The 18,739-nt window shown below is 36.7% G+C and overlaps 2 protein-coding genes across 4 annotated transcripts; both read left to right on the forward strand.

The window, feature by feature from the left end:
* Positions 1 to 3,438: 3,438 nt before the first annotated feature.
* Positions 3,439 to 16,657, forward strand: LOC103983805 (uncharacterized). Of its 3 annotated transcripts, XM_009401093.3 has the most exons (21): positions 3,441 to 3,713; positions 4,147 to 4,180; positions 4,275 to 4,387; positions 4,492 to 4,552; positions 4,875 to 4,911; positions 6,469 to 6,599; positions 6,689 to 6,796; positions 6,876 to 6,966; positions 7,982 to 8,115; positions 10,302 to 10,441; positions 10,613 to 10,663; positions 10,749 to 10,831; positions 10,910 to 10,964; positions 11,040 to 11,148; positions 11,894 to 12,434; positions 12,650 to 12,863; positions 12,947 to 13,017; positions 14,528 to 14,696; positions 14,776 to 14,905; positions 15,676 to 16,142; positions 16,220 to 16,657. In XM_009401093.3, exons 3-21 carry the CDS (start codon positions 4,277 to 4,279, stop codon positions 16,481 to 16,483), a joined length of 2,967 nt encoding a protein of 988 aa, XP_009399368.2. In that variant the 5' UTR covers positions 3,441 to 3,713; positions 4,147 to 4,180; positions 4,275 to 4,276; the 3' UTR covers positions 16,484 to 16,657. The 3 variants fall into 3 exon arrangements, with proteins under 3 accessions (XP_018682764.2, XP_009399368.2, XP_009399376.2); XM_018827219.2 differs by lacking the exon at positions 4,147 to 4,180 and having other exon boundaries at positions 3,439 to 3,713; positions 16,229 to 16,657; XM_009401101.3 differs by lacking the exon at positions 4,147 to 4,180.
* A 435-nt stretch (positions 16,658 to 17,092) lies between these two features.
* Positions 17,093 to 17,637, forward strand: LOC135598550 (protein RESPONSE TO LOW SULFUR 4-like). Its single transcript, XM_065092538.1, has one exon. It carries the CDS (start codon positions 17,211 to 17,213, stop codon positions 17,583 to 17,585), a length of 375 nt encoding a protein of 124 aa, XP_064948610.1. The 5' UTR covers positions 17,093 to 17,210; the 3' UTR covers positions 17,586 to 17,637.
* The last annotated feature ends 1,102 nt before the right edge of the window (positions 17,638 to 18,739 follow it).

Genomic DNA, 18,739 nt, shown 5'->3' on the forward strand with positions numbered 1-18,739 from the left:
GAAATCTGTGCATGTCAACATATATAAGTTGGAGATGCAACAAATAGGTTACCAACTCGTTATCGTGCAGGTAGTGATGGAAACAACAATATATTCCATTGTCCTTGCACACACTCTTGTTCTTTGTTAAAGTAATCCATGGATTTCTCTTTTTTTGTCCTTTGGAGCATTTGATCCTTGATCTTTTTCTTGAAAATTATAACACTTGGATTGTATGATATTGATCTAACTAGTAGAAGATTTATAAGGTGATAAGAGCATAATGAAGTTGGTCACCTAAGGTGGATGATTGGAATAACTCTATGATTGATAGAGGTAGCTTTATGAGAGTCGAAGATAGTTTAACTTTTCTATTATGACAATATATGCAATTATTATTATTGGTTCATCCTCCGTAGTGACCTACTAAGTTCCGCCATCCGTAGTGGCCTTTCATCGCTAGTTAAGGTTTGATGTATCAAGTCATAGTTAATGAAATAATTCATGAGAATGTAATACTTTAAGTCGAAGAGCCTAAAAAAAATATAATTTTTTTATACTCCAAAATAGAAAAATAGAGTAATTAAGCATAAGGTGATTTTTTTTATAAATAATTTAGATCATTATCGGATAATGAATGAGTTGATCGAGTTGTGCTGATTTCTGATTTACGATCTTATTTTTTCACACCACAAAATTTAACAAAATTTAAAAACCTATATATATATATATATATATATATATATATATATATATATATATATATATATATATATATATATATATATATATATATATATATATATATATATATGTGTGTGTGTGTGTGCGCGCGCGTGTGTGTGTGTGATATAATACCGAATAAATAAGCCCAACCCGACCGCCTTTTCTATAGAAGATTAAATAAAGCTGATGGGTATTAATCTATTTCAACTTGCTTTTAGATTGGCGTTGCCTCGATCACACCCGATCGATATGTTTAGCTTCACAAATCCGTCCTTTATTCCCCGAGAGAGAATAGCCACCGCTGAAGGATCATCGCCTGCAACGACACATCTTTCTCTGCATTACTTTCCATTTCTTTTTCCGCTCAATGGATGCTCGCCCGAGCAATGAGCACCTCACCTCATGGAAATGTGTGTACGTTGAAGATACTCCCCTTAATTTGTATGCTTTTCGGAGTGGCTGCGTTGTATGGCCTTGGTTCGAACTCGGAAGAATTGGCTTCGTAATGGTGACAGCAATCATCACAGATGACTGCTTCGACAGCGGAAAAAGGAATGATCAGTCCTCACCTGGGAATTCGCTAGAAGAGGAAAAGTAATTTCTGAGCTGACTCGGTGATCTCCGTGTTTCACTATGTTGTTTACTGGTCCAAAACTAAAGTGTGTGAGTGGGAGGAGGAGCCGACAGCTATTGCATGGTTTCCACGCGTTTGTCTCTGCAGGGAGTTCAGGTGCCAATCACCAAAGCAGCTTTGGCAAAAGCCTAAGATAACGATGATCCACTTCCGTTTGCCTGGGAGCACATGGCTGCTGATACTTACCGCAGCAAAAGGAAAGCCTGCAAGATCGATAGAAATACCATGTCAGAGGTGAAGGAGAAGACGATAATTCTGGTGGCGTGCTTGAGGGCGACCTGCACTACGTACAGAAGCAGCAGGATCACCTGGAGAATTCCTTCTGGGGATCGGTTCGCCAGGGGAAGGTATTGACTTCAGAGATCAAATATAAAACGATAGTGGGGGCTTTATATATGCTCGAGAGTTATCGCTGAGGTGACAGATCTGATAAGATAAATACTTTTTTTTTTGTTGAATCAAATTCATATTTATTATTATAGCTTCTTTCGGAAAAATATCTTTATGATTGAATTTTATTGTTTGTAGATCATTAAACTGTTAAATTATTTACCATGCAAGTCATAGTTACATTCTTACGAGGCACCAAATGTTGAGGTAGATGTTAAGGTACCATATGCTTTATTACTAATAGATGAGATAAAGGAGTCATGACTTGCTAAGCGACCACATACTACTAAGATATGTTTCGAGCTATACCAATTATAATTTTCTTTAAGATAATTAGATAATAAATTTATTTTAATTTATTTTTTATTATACAATAAGCAACTCAAATCTCGAATATATGTATAGATGATGTTAGAGAAGAACAATCAGAAGCCATGTGAATACAAAAATTATGAAATATATCTTGAGACACTTAAAGAGATTCGTGATGTTAGTACGAGAACATGAGATTTAGCTAATGCAATCCAATAAAATGGTGTCCAAATAACTTGAAAAATATTTGTACTGACGATATGAATACTTGTGATACAAACCTATTCTAATAAAATAATATACATATAGTTTCTATGAATAAAGAGTCATAGGAGGGTGAAAGAGAAGAGGAACAGAAAGTCAAGAAGAAATTAGAGAAATATAAAGAGGTTTACATAAAAGGATTTGTGAATCATCTTTAGTTATAAAAGGTCAAACCTCGAAGAAAAAAATATTTTATAAAAAAAATAATTATTATATTGAAAGTAAATTCTTAATAGAAAAAGATTAAAGATAAAATTAGTTCAAGTGATAATAATCTTATACAAGCTTAAGTGAGTAATACATTATTTATTTAGAGTTTCATTGTACATAATTAATTTTTTTTTATTATTTATCTATTAAATATAAGATAATAAATCAAATCATTTGATTTCTTTCATATTATAGTTTATCAACTCAAATAATTTAAAGAGATGCGTTAATCACCTTAGTTTACGTTAGTTCATGAAGTTGATAGATTTCAAGAGGATGTAATATAATCTTTCAAAATTAGGAAAAGCCTTAGGATATTTTTTGAGATATATATATATATATATATATATATATATATATATATATACATATATATATATATATATACATATACATATACATATACATATATATATATATACACATATGTATATATATACATGTATATACATATATATATATACATTATATATATATATATATATATATATATATATATATATATATATATATATATATATATATATATATATATATATATATATATATATATATATATATATATATATATATATATATATATATATATATATATATATATATATATATATATATATATATATATATATATATATATATATATATATATATATATATATATATATATGGTATTCGGAGGTGATTTCGATCCCATTTCCCGGTTCGGTGTTTTCTCAATGCGTCGGTTATTCAGTCAAATGTGAATCGAATTCGGTCAATGAACCGGGCCCAAATTGAAATTCCCATCCATATGAAGCCAGGTTCCCTGACAGCTCGGTCCTGATCCAGTCGTACATTGGATTTGTGATTGAACCGGGAAGATGCAAACCCTTGAACCGCCAGGTTTGAGAGAACCAGTCATCAAGCGGGCGGTTTATGTACTCGCCGAGCTAGCCCGAGCCCTAGTCTGCTATCCCGACGCCCCAACGGACAGTCGTTGTTCCCTCGCGGCCGCGATCACCCACGGCGCTCCACCGCAACTTCTCCTTGCTCCCCATCATCGGCTTACCATTCACGCCGCACCGTTGGTTTACCCATCATCGCCGCGACCTCATCGACGCTTCGACTTTGGGGAAGTTGCCATCTTTACCGATCTTTTAACTTCCTCCTACCAACCATCTAACCGCGTTGCCAGTGTGTTGGCTACGAGCCCTCAAAGGTAAGCTCTGGAAGGGGGATAGCTGTTCTATCGCCAGTTGTTTGCTGAAATGCTTTTGGTAGCATGCAGGTTTTGATTCGACGTTCTAATGTGCAAAAGAACTAGTGTGATTGGGTTTACCCATACGGGCTATTCGATACTACAATTGTAGCCCAAGCATGAAGAGGCCCTCTTCTATGCTTGCTTATAAGAAAACTAAATCTCTTGACCAACACACTAAACCCTAATATGTGGTCTATGTTCTATAGCGGTCCCTGATCCTGATGCCTATGAAGTTCATCAGTAGCATATACTGTTTAGTTTCTTCAATAAATTTCTTTCCTGATGTAAACTTCATGATAATTTTTGTTATAAACTTCAAAATTTGCTGCTATATGTTTGCATTAGTTTCTTATTTCAAGTTTCTTGGTTGTTTTTCCTTTCTGCACGACAGGGATAGCATACTTGTAGCAGGCTAATAAGTTCATGTGAGCTTCTAGGACTTGCTTAAATCCTGTTTTTACCTTTTCTCCTCCCCTCCTGAAAGGGGGAAAGAATAATCTTTTCTGGTGGTCAATGCAGAAATGGGGAAGAGGAAACGGGATGAGAACTCTGGTCAGAAGAATGCAGGTGGTGTGCACTGTCCCTCCACTATCTTTGTTTCCAACCTCCCCTACTCATTTAAGTCCTCAGAGGTATTCATGTAAATAATTTGCTGTAGCTTTGTTGAAATTTCTCACTTGTCCGCATCTTGGTCTGAAGCTTATATAGTTTTTGTGGTTCTTCTGTTCATTCTTAGCTAGAGGCATTGTTCAGCGAAGTTGGACCTGTGAGGCGCTGCTTTATGGTCACTTCGAAGGGTAAGTATCTTGTATTCTTGATATTTGTAACTGATTATTTAGATTATTATGACTGGCCAGTTGGGTTTTATGATGATTGCTATAGTTTGGAATTAGAAGGAAGTAAGTGAAACTAGGTTCATTAGGGATCGATGTTTGATGCAGTTGGCTTTTTGAGAAGTGATAGATTATTGGGGTGTCTTCCCATGTAGGCTACTGAAGCTTTTGAGTCTAAATTACTTAATGATTTCAAATTAGCTTCATTTACTCAGCTAATGTTTTGTGCGAATTAATGATAGTGCAATAATTTTGTTGACATTTGTGTACTTTCTCTTTTTTGCAGGATCAGAAGTGAGCCGGGGTTTTGGCTTTGTCCAATTGTAAGTTTGGCATTTAATAGCTGCTTTTAGCTAAAGTACAATGCAATAAGAAGCTGCTTCAACTTTTGAAGCTACCACTGAACAAAAAACTTAAAGCTTGTCTAATTACTTATTGTTTTTACTGCCATTATTTGTTATTTGGCATATATTATAGGCGTGATCCCTTTTTATATTCCTTTCCAATTTGTTGTAACGGTTGGCCTTGTCATGTCACAACCACCTGTAGCTTGTTGGAGACCATGCACCGAAAGCCTAAAAAAGCCCTGCTGGTATGGAACTTAAAGCCCAAGTTTGACCTTAAGTACGATCCTGATCGACAAAAACTTTGAAACTCGTTGAACTTATTTGGCCTTTTGTAGAAGTGAACAGCTCCATCTTTGGGATCAATGAATTGTAAAATGAACAGCATATTGTTTTATTTTGGGATTTCTCCAGCAAATCAATCGTTTGGAGTAAAGTTTTGCTGCTTTTGTTCTCTTCAAAGATAAATGGTTGGATAAAGATCCATGTAGGTGGTAAAAAACAAACAAGAATGTGGCCTTGTTTCTTTTATTTTATGATTTGCATAAGTTGCTTGTAATTGAACTAAACTTTATCTTAGACATGTTGATTCTCTGAAGCTCTTGCACTGTTGTGCATTCATAATCGCTAGGAGCAGTGAATGCCAATCCTCATATAGAATACATCAATACACATACGACAGTGACGTACTAATATGACATGGGTTCTGGACATGATTTTAATTTTTATGATTCTGATTTTTTTAATGTCTTTTCAGTGTCTTAAAAACCTGTGCCACCATTGGTCTATGAGTTATTTCCTTTCAGATATTTATTTGCTGTGAAATGATTATTGACTTAGTTTCAAGTTTCGCTGTTTTGGGTATTGGATCCATCTTGGCAATTTGTCGGGCCGGTCTATACCTGTGTACCGACACATGGTACACTGGTGTGTTCTGGTGTTTCTCAGAGGAAAAAAAAGAGGGAGAAGAGTTAAGGGTGGTGGAGGAATAGAGTAGGAAAGAGGTGGAAGGAGGAAGGAAGAAGTGGTGGAGGAAATGGAAGAAGAAGGAAGAAGAGGTGGTGAAGAGGTGGCAGCGTACCTGAGAAGAAGAAGGAACATCGCCAGCAACGTTGTATGCGAGAAGAGGGCTCGCGTTCGTGAGCCCTAATTTGGTTTTTTTTAATTTTTGATGTCAAGTTGGATGGCCCCATCACTTTTTATGATTTTTTTTATTATTTTAACTGGACTATCCGAAATGAGGGTGGTCCACGTATTAACCGACACCCGGATCGGTATGTACCACCCATCCTATATCGTTTTGGGTGGTACAACAGTCCATGCTTGTTTTTTTTTCTTTTTAAGTTTGCATTTGTAAGCTATCTGATGGCTCTTAAATTGTGCTGAGTTTCTTTAGTGAAGTTGAAAGGTTTTACTGTAATCAACCAGTCTTTGTCATTAGTCTAAATTAAAAAAAAGGAAAAAGAATACCACTGTTCATTGTATGCAATACTTGATCATCCATTATACTACTAAATTTGGTTTTATGAGTTTCAGTGCCACTGTTGAAGATGCTGAGCGTTCAATTCAACTTAAAAATAGATTGGCTGTAGATGGTAGAAAAATAAGTGTCAAACTTGCAAAGCATCGCCTTCCTCTTGAGGAACGCCAGCAAAAGGCAAAGAATGGTTACACCACTCTCCTGAACTTGATGCTTAACAGTTTCGTTTCTTGTATGTTCATAGTACTGTAGTCTTGATGATATCTTATTCTGCAGTGCATTCAGATGATATAGATACCAAACATAATGAGATTCTTCATTCAACAAGTGTGACTGAGCATAAAGGATGTTTAAGGGCACAAGACACAGGAAGTTATACAACAAGTATTCGATCTTTATTCTTTTATTACTATGATATGGTCTTAGAGCCGTTGGTCTTGTCTAAAATCGATAACTGTTGTAGAACCACCAAGAAGCATTGTAGATGATGGCAAAGGAATTTTGTTAGCAAGCAAGGACCCAGCTGTTGAATTTCCAGGCTCAGAAAAGCAGAGGTAAAGCTGGTGTTACAACCTTGAGGATCTCATGTATTTGCATCCTGGATTGTTTGATAACTACCATACAAATACAATTCAAAAGCAAATTTCATACTAGCAATCAATTTTATTAATTCTGTTCTTTCTTTTTATGTATCATTTGCTATAGTAAAAGCCTTCCTGCAGCTATCTGTTCTACCAGCTCTCTAAGAGAAGTTCTTTTCAATAACTCATGGGTGACCTTATGTGCTATGACCAGACAAATTTGTTGTGAATCTTTTAAACATGACAGTATACTATTCATGTACCAGGCAGTATGAAATGGAATCACATTAATGTATGTCAATGGATGTCAATGGAATCACTGTGAGACGTATAGGATACTATTCATGTATGTCAATGGAATCACATTAATCAAAGTTAAATGCCTTATATGGGTTTCACTTATGTAGTAAGCATATGAAATATCCACTGTCATTCTTCTCGGAAAAAAGAAAAAAAAGGTATCGTTGCTGGTTTTATAAGCAATTAACTTGGCTTTGAGATTTGACTTGTTTGGAGAATAAAAATTCCAGAATGCTAAAAGAAGTTCTTTCAAGTTGTCTGGAAATCAAATCAGATGGTTTATTCTCTCATGACCTGAAAAATCTAGGTTTAAGTTTGAGAGCTTCTAGAGCTAGTGGAAATAGTGGGTGAAGATGGATTACATTGAAGAACAACATTAATATTATTAGATTTGCTTGGTTGGATTCCTGAAACTAAATGTGATTTGAGATTGTTTCTGAAAATTATTAGGCCTTATTTCGGATTGCAATCCTTATTGAGACCTTTAAACTTTGAACATATGAATTAATAATCTAAGGAAAACCATTGCATTACTAAAAGTGTGATAAGCTTGGTTTGCCTTTTTGAATTTGAACACCTGATTTTTTTTTTCGTTTTAATGATCTTAATTTCTTAAATTCAGTATACTTGCAATTCTTTTTTAGTAAGCTATTGTATCAATCATCTGCTTTTTGTTGAAATGGACCAGGGTTGCTAGAACAGTAATATTTGGTAATCTAGTTAACTCTGAGATGGCAGCCGATGTCTTTCAGCAGGCTGGAGAAGTCGGCACCATATGCTCAATTAGTTATCCTCTTCCAAAAGAAGAACTAAAACTACATGGTCAGTAGTTTTTTGTTTTCAATTCTATATGACATTGATGTTTCTATTAAGTTGAATAACGGATCATGCCAAATATTGTGTTTCTAAATTATCATGTAGATTTCATGCTAAACTGTTACTAGTTTTATATTAATTTTAGTAATACAAGGAATCATATTAAAATGGAAGAAATGGTTTGCACGTGATATGCTAGAAAATATTCATTTTCGGCAGTCTTGTGAAGGCCCTACCATTGGCATGATAGGTTCAAGTTTTCAAAGTTCAAACAAACATGATTTTTTGCTTCTCCACATACACCTACCTCTCCTTCACCAGAAAGTTAGTTTTCGATATATGATTTTATTGATCATTTAAACTTTTTTTATCAGACCGATACATATTTTTTTGCTTTTCTATAAGGTGACACCTTTTGCATGTGGTTAAATTCTCTCCACTTTTGCCTTGTAATATACATGTATTGACATCTTTTGCTCTATAATCTACCTGCATTGATGGAAAACTTTCGGATGGGGATGATTACCTCTTCCCAATTGATGGTGACATGCCATTTCTTTAATCATGGTTAGTTTTATTGCAAGTTGTAACTATTATTAGACACCTAAAATATGATTTTCCACAGCTTTACTTGAACAAAGTTAACTGTTTTAAGCCTAAGTGTTCAACTTAGGAAAGTAGTGGTTATACCAAGCCAAGCTTTGCTAATGAATTTTAAAGTGAAAATTCTGATACTTGGTGGACAAGATATTATCTGGATCTGACCATGTTTGTCCATTTGCTAGTCATAGATGTGCTTGTTTTAGGAGCTGAAATTTGAAGCTACATTGATGCCCAAATGGAGCATGTAATATTTAGAAATTGAATACCAAGAAATCAGGAGGGAAAAAAAATCCTAAAATAAGGTCTTTTTTTTTTTTAATTTTGACTCATTATTTTGGTCCCTTTTTTCGGAATAGCGGTATGTACCCATGTACCGGTAGTGACCTGTATGCACAACATGATGTTCCTTGCCATATTCTTAATTTGAGATATAGGTGGGATCATTTTTCTAAACTAGTAGAAGTCATGCTTTCATACATTGAGTTGTTGTTCCTACAATGCTTCCAACTCGTACAGGTTTAAAATTTGGTATGCTGATGTCAGGTTTCTTCTAGTAAGATCATGTTAGACTGATTGATCCCAATTTTAAAAACCCTCATTTTTTTGGGGATTAATTGGATCGATTGATTTTTTGGTTGGTTTCTGGCTGTTCTGGTTGGTTTGCCAAATCCAGCCTGAGGCCTGTCTTAATGGTAAGGCCAGTTATTTACTGGTTAATCCAGTTTCTATCATTTCTACCAATCTATTAATCCTGTTTGATTTCTCGAAATTTCACTGGTCCATGCTTGTTCCAGATCATTTTGGAGAAATAGGATCTGACTATTCTATTCAGTTGAACCTCATTCCAAATCCTATAATCGATCCTGGTGTTAATGCTATAGACCTTAGAGATCAGAAGGCAATGCAAAAAAGTAAAGGCCTTGGTCTGTTGGAGCACATTTGTAGAAATATAAGGGCTCTGTAGTGAATGTGGATGTTTGTTGGTGGTTCTGGATATTTAATTGTATCTCTAGGTTATCCAGCAACAATTGTTAATTCCATTGTATTCTGAGATGTTAATAGAACTGAAGATACTAAATCAAATATTGGTCGATATAGTAAATGCATCCCAACGTACATCACTGATAGTAGTTGTCATAGTTTTCCTGCAGGTGTGTTCTTATGGACCATTTTTGTTATTGCATTGGGTGTGAACTTAACTGGGTGCTATTACAGAATATTTGCATCTGATAGTATCTGATTTTTCAGGTTTACAGTGTACCAATTTCATGTGGACACATCTATATTTAGTTTACTCTGGCTGATCTTCATAACTAAACTGTAAAGCAAAGCATATGAGTTTCACATATCTTTGGTTTGGGTCTAATCAACTGAACACTGAATCTTAATTGGATGTCTGAAGTCACATTTCATTTCTGTGGATATATAGAACTTCACTCTGTACAAAGCCTGATCTCATCTAGAACTTTTGAATGAGTTCGACCTTGTTTTGATGACAAAAAAAGCTTCTAAATCATGGAAACCAAATCATGGTGTTGGAATGCTTGATGTTCTTCACTTCCAGAAGTAATTGGTGATATTCTTTTTAGGGCTTGCTCGAGATGGTTGTAAGTCAGAAGCTGCAGCAGTACTTTATACGACTGTCAAATCCGCACGTTTTTCTGTTACAAAGTTACATCAACAAGAGATAAATGGTGCATGTGTTTGGGCTCGCCAATTGGGTGGGGAGGTATAAATTCTATTTGTACAAACCCTGAAGATGTCATTGATTTTTATTGTCTTACATGGAATGTGGATTGCATAATATGTGTAGAACAAGACTTATGAAGTCTTCCTGTTATTATTTTTCCTATGTATTCCTGATGCAGTTTTTGGAATTGTTTATTTTGTTTTGATGCAGGGTTCAAAAGCTAGAAAGTGGAGAGTAATTGTTAGGAATTTGCCATTTAAGGTGCTTGATGTTGTATTGCTTACCAATTACCTATTTTCCACTTCTTATTATCTTGAACATCATGTAATTCAAGAACTGAATGCAGGCTACAGTCAGTGAGATAAGAGAAATATTTAGCTCAGCAGGGTTTGTGTGGGATGTGTTGATCCCACATAAGTCAGATGAAGGGTATTTCCTTCTCTCTCTCTCTCTCCTTTTCTAATTTAATTGACTATTAGTATGTTGAATTTTTCTTTCCCTTTTCAGAGTTTCAAAAGGTTTTGCTTTTGTTTCTTTCACATGCAAACAAGATGCAGAAAATGTACGGTCAGTTGTCTGTTGCTGTTATTTAAGTGCATGTTACTGTTAATTCAGCACTAAATTCTTTCTTTATTAGGCCATTAAAAATATTAATGGGCGAGTAATTGCAAAACGAACTGTTGCTGTTGATTGGGCAGTTTCAAAAAGAGTATATTCAGTTGCATCTGCTGCTGCTTCAGGGGAAGGTAAGTCCACTGCTTTAATTTCATAATACTAACAGATATTCTAGTTTTTCTGTACAAGAATGAACAATTGTAAGCTCTTCATTTAATATGATGTTGGTATAATGAAGTGATAGATCAATGAGCATCAACATAAAATAAAGGTGTCATTCTGTTGCATGTGATCTGGATAAATTTTATCCAATCCATTGAAGATATAACATGTCATTTCCCTCATTTAGGAAGCGTACACATCTCTTGTTATCTGCAGTATCTTTTGCCGTCAAATTTTGCATGCTGTTTATATCTTGCTCTCTTTTTTCTAAAATTGTTGTAGACAGGATGTCTCTCGTTGCTACAAATCAAATGCAACTTAATGCTGCTGACTGCAAAAGTTGGCCATTTCACACCTGAAGCATTATTTAGGAATAACCTCAGTTTTTTGTAGATGAGCTGCTGCAGGAACTACATTCATCATCAACATAATCATGTGGTTTCGGTAGTTTACCATTCTTGACTATTAGTGTGATATTCTTGCAGTATTAATTTCTAATTGATGATTATGGATTGCCTATCATGGTTATGGTAGGATACAGGACAGCACACATTTGTCTATAGATTGTCAAATTTATCTTTTTCCCCTTTTTCTTCTCAGTTACAGAAAGGGGTTTTGTGGTTATTTATTTGATAAGAACAAAATATTTTGATATTTTTGTCATTTTTAATGAAGATTTGGAAATGGCTTTTGTTGAATAAATTTAATTTACAGGATTCCAGGATGACAGTGACAATGAGAGTAAATCTGAAAGTGATAGTGAAGTTGATAGAGATAATGTGAGTACAGTTGACATGAGTACAGATGAAGTCAATCTTGATGGGCCTGTGATTGAAAAGTTGACTGAGACTAATGAGAATGAAGTTATCCCCATTGAAGTTGATTTCAGGTCAGAGGCAGAAGTTGCTAGAAAGATCCTGGATAACTTGATCAGATCATCCACCAGCGTTTCTGATGCAGCAACTCATGGTTCAGATTCCAGGACAGCTGAAAGTATTACCGAGTCTTGGACCTCACATCATGTTGGACATGTGGAACCTCCCTTGCCTATAAAGAAAGATGGAATAGTTGGAAACAAAGTTGGCAAAGGATCAGAAGCTGAAGTTCAAGAACTTGGGAAAAGAGACAAGGATTTAGATAGAACAATTTTTATAAGCAACCTTCCCTTTGAAATTGATAGTGAGGAGGTGAAAGAGAGATTCTCTTCCTTTGGGAAGGTGCAATCATTTTTTCCTGTCCTCCACAAACTTACCAAGTATGTAAAGATCTATATTTCTGATTTTGTTGTTTATGTTTTACCAGTGTATTTAATAACTAAGAAATATGTATGTTTCTACATGAGTTATATGGAACACCCAATCCTATATATTTTATGTAGTTAATATGTCATGGTTGCTTCTTAAATGACTCATATTTAACACCCGATGGCTTTATTTTTTAAAGTTAATATGGTCATGGTTGCTTCTGCAGGCGACCCAGAGGAACTGCCTTTTTAATATTTGATAGCCCAGCTGCGGCAGATGCTGCGATTTCTGCAGCAAATGCTGCACTTGGTTTAGGCATCATTATGAAGGGAAGACCACTTAAAGTTTTGAAAGCTTTAGACAAGGAATCAGTTCACAAGAAAGAACTTCAAATTTTGAAGAATGAGGCCCATGACAGACGTAATTTATATCTAGCAAAGGTGTGGCTGTTTTTCAAGTTAATTTACTTCATGACTTTTAATGGATATATTACTGTAAGTTAATCTGCTTGTTCTTGAAGCAGGAAGGTGAGATTCTTGCTGGAACACCAGCTGCTGAAGGTGTATCAGAAAGTGATATGAGAAAGCGTGAGATGTAAGTCGGTATCCTTAGCTCTTAGTTCATGATGATTTTTCTGCCGTTGGTTGGCTAATTGGATTACATGGCAATTTCTGTTTAGTGTCTGATTTTACTTTTTGCCTCTGGTTGTTCTCATCAGATATATCATGTACCATATCTCTAACTGTCAGCCTGCCATTGCAGTAAAATTCTTCTTACTGCATGTTACTTTTTTGGAGTGAAACTGATATAACATATTTACCTGCAGACTTAATTTTATAGTTCCAAGTATCTTGCATTAAAACATTGGCCCACCACCCATGTGAAACAACTAAACCAATGATTTAAAAAGGTGCTCGGGCGAGGTGAGGCTCGAGCTCCTCGTTTAAGGGTTAGGTGGCACGCTTCAATGAGAGCTCAGGTGCTGGGCGCTTTGGGCGAGCGCTTGGTTGATATAAGGTGATCGAACCGCTTAAATTTGCGTTACTAACGTACACAGTTATATCAGCACGCGACCCCGACTCCTAACCCTATGCATGTTTCTCTCTTTGTTTTCACCGCCGACAATTTCTCCCTTTGTGTTTGCCGCTGACAATTTCTGCCTCTGCCACCAATGGTTTCTCCTGTTGCCTCCGAGTCTTCCTCTGTTGCCGACCAATTCTTCTCAGCTTCTGCTACTGTCCGCTGTCACTGCCTCTGTCCACTGCTTGCTGCTGTCCGTGACACAACTTCGTTGTCATTGCTACTGTTCCCTGCCTCTTGCCATCTGCGAATCCGCTGTCGCTGCCGCTGTCCGCTGCCTCCTTTTGTGCCAACTCCGCATCTTTCGTTGCTGTCTGCTACCTACGACTCAGCTTCTCACCACCGCGACTTCTTCGGCCTCTACTCGTCCCTACTGCTGTTAACAGTAAATATACTATTAACAGTAGATTATTAATTACTGTTCAAAATAATCTTTATTTATTAGATTAATAATATACTATTTAGATTAACACTGCTAATCTTTGTTTTTAATTTAATATCATATATTTTTTTATTTAAATAATTATATTTATTAATTATATTATATATTTATTATGTTTTAATATTTTAGAGTACCTCGCCCTGCTCGGGCGAGCGCTTAGCACCTTAGGTGTTTTAAGACCTTGGTGTCTTTTGGCGCCTAACGCTTTTTAAATCACTAAACTAAACATAAAAGAAAGAGATTATTGATATCTTCTACACTATTAGTACGGAGAAATATCATAGATATATTCCACAGTTTAAATTATTGTGACCTTGTTTGCAGGCATCTTATGGTGGATTTCATAGTTTAATGGGCTTTAACTTTGGACTAGTTTCACAAAGCACATTTTTGCCTTCTCTTTATGCACATCAGTATTTATGCACTCTGTTGATACAACGATATCTTTCTTGATCATAGTTTAATTCTTAATTTAGACTTTTGTTCTATATCATGTAACACAGATTTTTGTGACAACTAATTTTTGACAAGGTTAAAATTAGTCCTACAGCAAATTTGTTTTTAAAACAATCATTCATTCAGGTTGATAAAGAAGAAGGAAGAAATGCTGCAATCTCCAAAATTCCATGTATCAAGAACTAGATTAATTATCTACAATTTGCCAAAGACTATGACTACAGAAGAAGTGAAAAAACTGTGTGTAAATGCTGTTGTTTCCCGTGCTTCCAAGCAGAAACCTGTCATTCAAAAGGTTTGGTTTTATTTCTTACCAAGCTTTCAGTTTTTTGGTATGTTATATTACTTTAGTAACCTTAACACTGTTTGACCAGGTAAAGCTTCTGAAGGATGTGAAGAAAGGAAAAGTTGTTATAAAGAAACATTCACGTGGTGTAGGTTTTGTTGATTTCAAAGAACATCAGCATGCACTTGTGGCCCTGAGGGTTCTGAATAACAATCCTGGTAAGATATAATATGGTGTACAATTTTTTCCTTTAATATGATGGTGTATTGAGCAGGTTGCATAAATGACCTACTGAGTAGCAAAATTGTGATTTTTTTGGTTAAATGTATATAGACAGCTGAAATGTTATCTCATGCATTCTAGATTAGTGTCTTCTGTTTTGGAACTAGTATATGGAATCTCTTTTACATGAGATAACATTTGAAAAGACTTGAGATAACTAGTATACTAGTATATGGAATCTCAGTTGAAATTGTGATTTTTCCATATATTAGTTCCATTTTTAAAAGAGATTCCATATAAAAATGTGGAACTAGTATCTTATCAAAATTGTGATCACTGCCACATTTTTAATTCTCTTTTTCCATGTGGACTTCAATTCTTCTTCTTCGAAGCTCAGTAGACCGGGAGGAATCATATTCCTAATATTTGGAGCATGTCTCTATATATGTTCCGAATTATGGAATTACAAGTGTTATGTGTTTGATTAAAGATACATGTATATTTACATGTATATCTATCAACATTTACATTTGTCTTGTGATATCAATTATAGTGAGTAGTACTACCTGGTACGGATGTTGGTTTAGTATGTGAAGAGAGCACATATACGATTGAAGCAAAATGCAGACCATTGGGAGGTGTCTGTAGGTTCAAAAAACCCACTTGACCATATTTCAGCGTTTTATGCAGATTCTATTTAGTTTCAGAATCTTTAGGTTTGAACATCAGTCGCTGTACTAACTTCATTTGTATTTTGTTTGCTCAGAAACTTTTGGTCCTGATCATCGCCCTATTGTAGAGTTTGCTTTTGACAACATTCAGAAACTACGACAACAGAAAGCTAAACTGGATTCTATAAAGGAGAACAATGCTAAGTCAGAAGATGGGAAAAGAAATTTGCAACAAAGGTTTCCGACTCCAACCACAGAGACAGACATAGATAAAGCGGGTAAGAAGGTAAAAAATGCAAAGCACCAGAGGATGCAAAGGATATCATCCCAAGTATCTGAACCTAGTGAAGGGATGACAGTGGAGCTAGGGTCCCATGAGGAGGACACTAATCCAGAAGTCAAGGCTGGGAAAAGTAAGCAGAATAAGCAACAGAAGAAGGCTTCAAAAGGTGGAAAGGCTGATTCACCCTCTAATTCTAAGCACATGAAGTCAGAGTCACAATCGAATTTGATGCAAGTAGGCACACATGCTAAAGAAAAGCAACTAAATAAGAAGAACCAGGTACAATTAGCATATCAACACTTTCTCTCCTTTTAAGTTTTGTAGGCAATCGAAAGATAATGATATGACCATTGCAGATGGAAAAGCCTATTGACAAGACAACAGTAACAATTCCTCGGAAAAGGAAGAGAAACACCAAACCTGATGGTGGTTCAGAACAACATAAGCCAGCTAGAAAAGCAAAGAGTAGAACGGACTCGTCAGGGGAGGAAATAGTCGATAAATTGGACATACTAATCGAGCAGTACCGTTCCAAATTTTCACACCATGATTCAAGCAAAACGAAAGATGCTACAAGTTCTGGTCATAAAGTCAGAAGATGGTTTGAGTCAGGTTCTTAATGTCAGCTCGATCAGGTTTTTCTTATCTCGCAATATAAAGCTTTGTGTTGGCTTATCCCAAGGTTGAGATGGATGCGTCCCCGCACTCAAACTTTTGTGTAGGACCAAATGCAACCAAGTGGTCGTGTTTTAATTTGGATTTTTTGATATTGGGGTTGGAAGTTCTACACTGAATTTTTTTGAGAATTTACTTGCCATGTGTTGTATGGCTCTCCGAAGAGGGGTCTTGTCATGCCTGAGAATGTTGCTGTTTCCTCTTGCTATATATGAGGTGGGTCCCGCTAAACGCAGCAATGAGAACGAAACCTACTTTGTTCGGTGTCTCGGCGGAGGCAATGTATCATAGTTTTCTAGATGACGCCTTGTCTAACGTCATCCGCGATCCAGTTCGGGTGGGGCCTTCAGTCGGGGACCGTAAATATCTCTTATCGAGTGGGGCCGGCGGTCGTCGTAACCACCCGATCTCTTCAGGGGCCGTTCGCGAGGCCTCGGCGGTTCTAGACGCGCATTCTGACGTGGTGACGTGCCCACCTGGTCCTTCCCTTCGCCCCGGATACATTGAACCGGGACATGTTTTCCGTTCCCATCCCGTTGCCCATATAGTCGGAGCCTCTTCCGCCCTCCATCGCCCAACGAAATCGGTCCTCATTTCGATCGACCACCAAATTGGGATTCCCAATTGTCGTCCCATCTCCTTCTGTCATCACAGGCAAGAGAACCCGGCGGGATGGCTCCTGCAATGGCTGTACACACCGAAAGCGCCGGAAGGCAAGGCCTAGATCTGGGGAAGGCGGCGCCTGCGGCGGAGGTGGAGGAGCTGAAGCGGCGGAACTCGGAGCTGGAGCAGGAGGTGAGAGAGCGAAGGGCGAGGGAGGAGGAGGTGCGGGCGGAGTTGGAGCAGACGAGGGCGCGGCTGAGGGTGGCGGAGGAGGCAGAGGAGAGCCTGTGCGCGCAGTTGGGAGAGCTGGAGGCCGAGGCCGTCGCCCACGCCCGTGCCTGCTACCTCCGCATCAAGGAGCTCTCCGACCAGCTCGAGCTCGCACGCCGCGCCATCCTCACCCGATCCTCTTCCTCTCTTTCCTCCTTCTCCGATGGATCGTGATGCCGCTGTTTTGATGAGGAAAGGAGAACCCAATAGATTGTTCTATTTGTCACCCCCTCCGCATGCAGTAATGTCTAATATGAGTTTTTGATTAAAAAATAATAATACTTAGTTTAAGTTACATAAAAAATAATCTAAAAATTTAAATAATTTTTTATAAACAATTTAATATTAAGGACTATAAAATTATTCCTCAAAGTCAGATATATGATACTATTTTTTTAAAAAAAAATATTAAATATATATTTATTCCTAATTTAAAAATAGTAATTTATTTTTTAGATATTTAAAGGAGGATGTATTCTAGTGACAGATTCTCTCCTGTGAATGAGCTCGAAAAAGTGTATGGCATAAATCAATTAAAGAGAAGATGATTGCACAAGTATTGAATAAACATATAAAATAAAGAGGGATCGAGTGATGAATAATCTGAACGAAGTAATTAAAAGAAATCAGTATGCTTATAAGCTCAAGTGTCCAAAGTGATTGCATGGGAATCAGGTTGGTTAATGAGCACATTCAAAGTATGACATCCCACCATTTTTGGACAACGTCCAGTGATATGACTAAAAGAAGACTCCACAATGCTCTCTCCTACAAGAAAGTGAACAAGAATTATTGTGGATAGAGATGACACAAGAGTTTCTTTCTCATCTTTCTTCTCAGAAAACAGAAGAAGGAAAACATCAATTGGCTTCCATTATTGTTAGTTAACCCTTCTAATTTATTTACAGGAAGTTGTTGTTCTTAATGTTAACTAACTAACTGCCAACAGAAATGATTACAGTATTGTGCGCGTGAATTCCCAATGGAGCGTCGCCTGCTCTGTTCTTCCCATCACGTCAAAACTCGTGCTATTCTGTCGGCTATAAAACGCCCGATATGACAGCCAGATTGAGAGAGCTATGGATTGCTCGAATGTCTCATTTCCCTCTCCCTCTTCTGATGGATAGAGGCCAAGGAAAAAGATATTGAGCCATCGAGCGGCTTTAAGTATACCCTTTCACGAGCTTTCACTTCTCCTTCGCTTTCTTATGAAACCTTTTAGCTTTTTTTTGGGACTTCGTTGACCCCTTCATCCTCTTTAGGTTGATCTTCCTTGGATTCTCAAAACCAAATGTGAAATCACCCGTTTCACATCCTCAATCCTTATT

This window comes from Musa acuminata, chromosome BXJ2-1 (genome assembly GCF_036884655.1).
Source record: "Musa acuminata AAA Group cultivar baxijiao chromosome BXJ2-1, Cavendish_Baxijiao_AAA, whole genome shotgun sequence".
NCBI classification, from domain to species: domain Eukaryota; kingdom Viridiplantae; phylum Streptophyta; class Magnoliopsida; order Zingiberales; family Musaceae; genus Musa; species Musa acuminata.

What these genes read in the sequence shown, in the direction of transcription:
- LOC103983805 (XM_009401093.3), top strand. Translation starts at nt 4,277, where the DNA reads ATGGGGAAGAGGAAACGGGATGAGAACTCTGGTCAGAAGAATGCAGGT. An exon ending in TGCTGCTGCTTCAGGGGAAG is followed by an intron (nt 11,149 to 11,893) that starts GTAAGTCCACTG and finishes TTTAATTTACAG; the next exon opens with GATTCCAGGATGACAGTGAC. An exon ending in AGAAACCTGTCATTCAAAAG is followed by an intron (nt 14,697 to 14,775) that starts GTTTGGTTTTAT and finishes CTGTTTGACCAG; the next exon opens with GTAAAGCTTCTGAAGGATGT.
- LOC135598550 (XM_065092538.1), top strand. Translation starts at nt 17,211, where the DNA reads ATGGCTCCTGCAATGGCTGTACACACCGAAAGCGCCGGAAGGCAAGGC.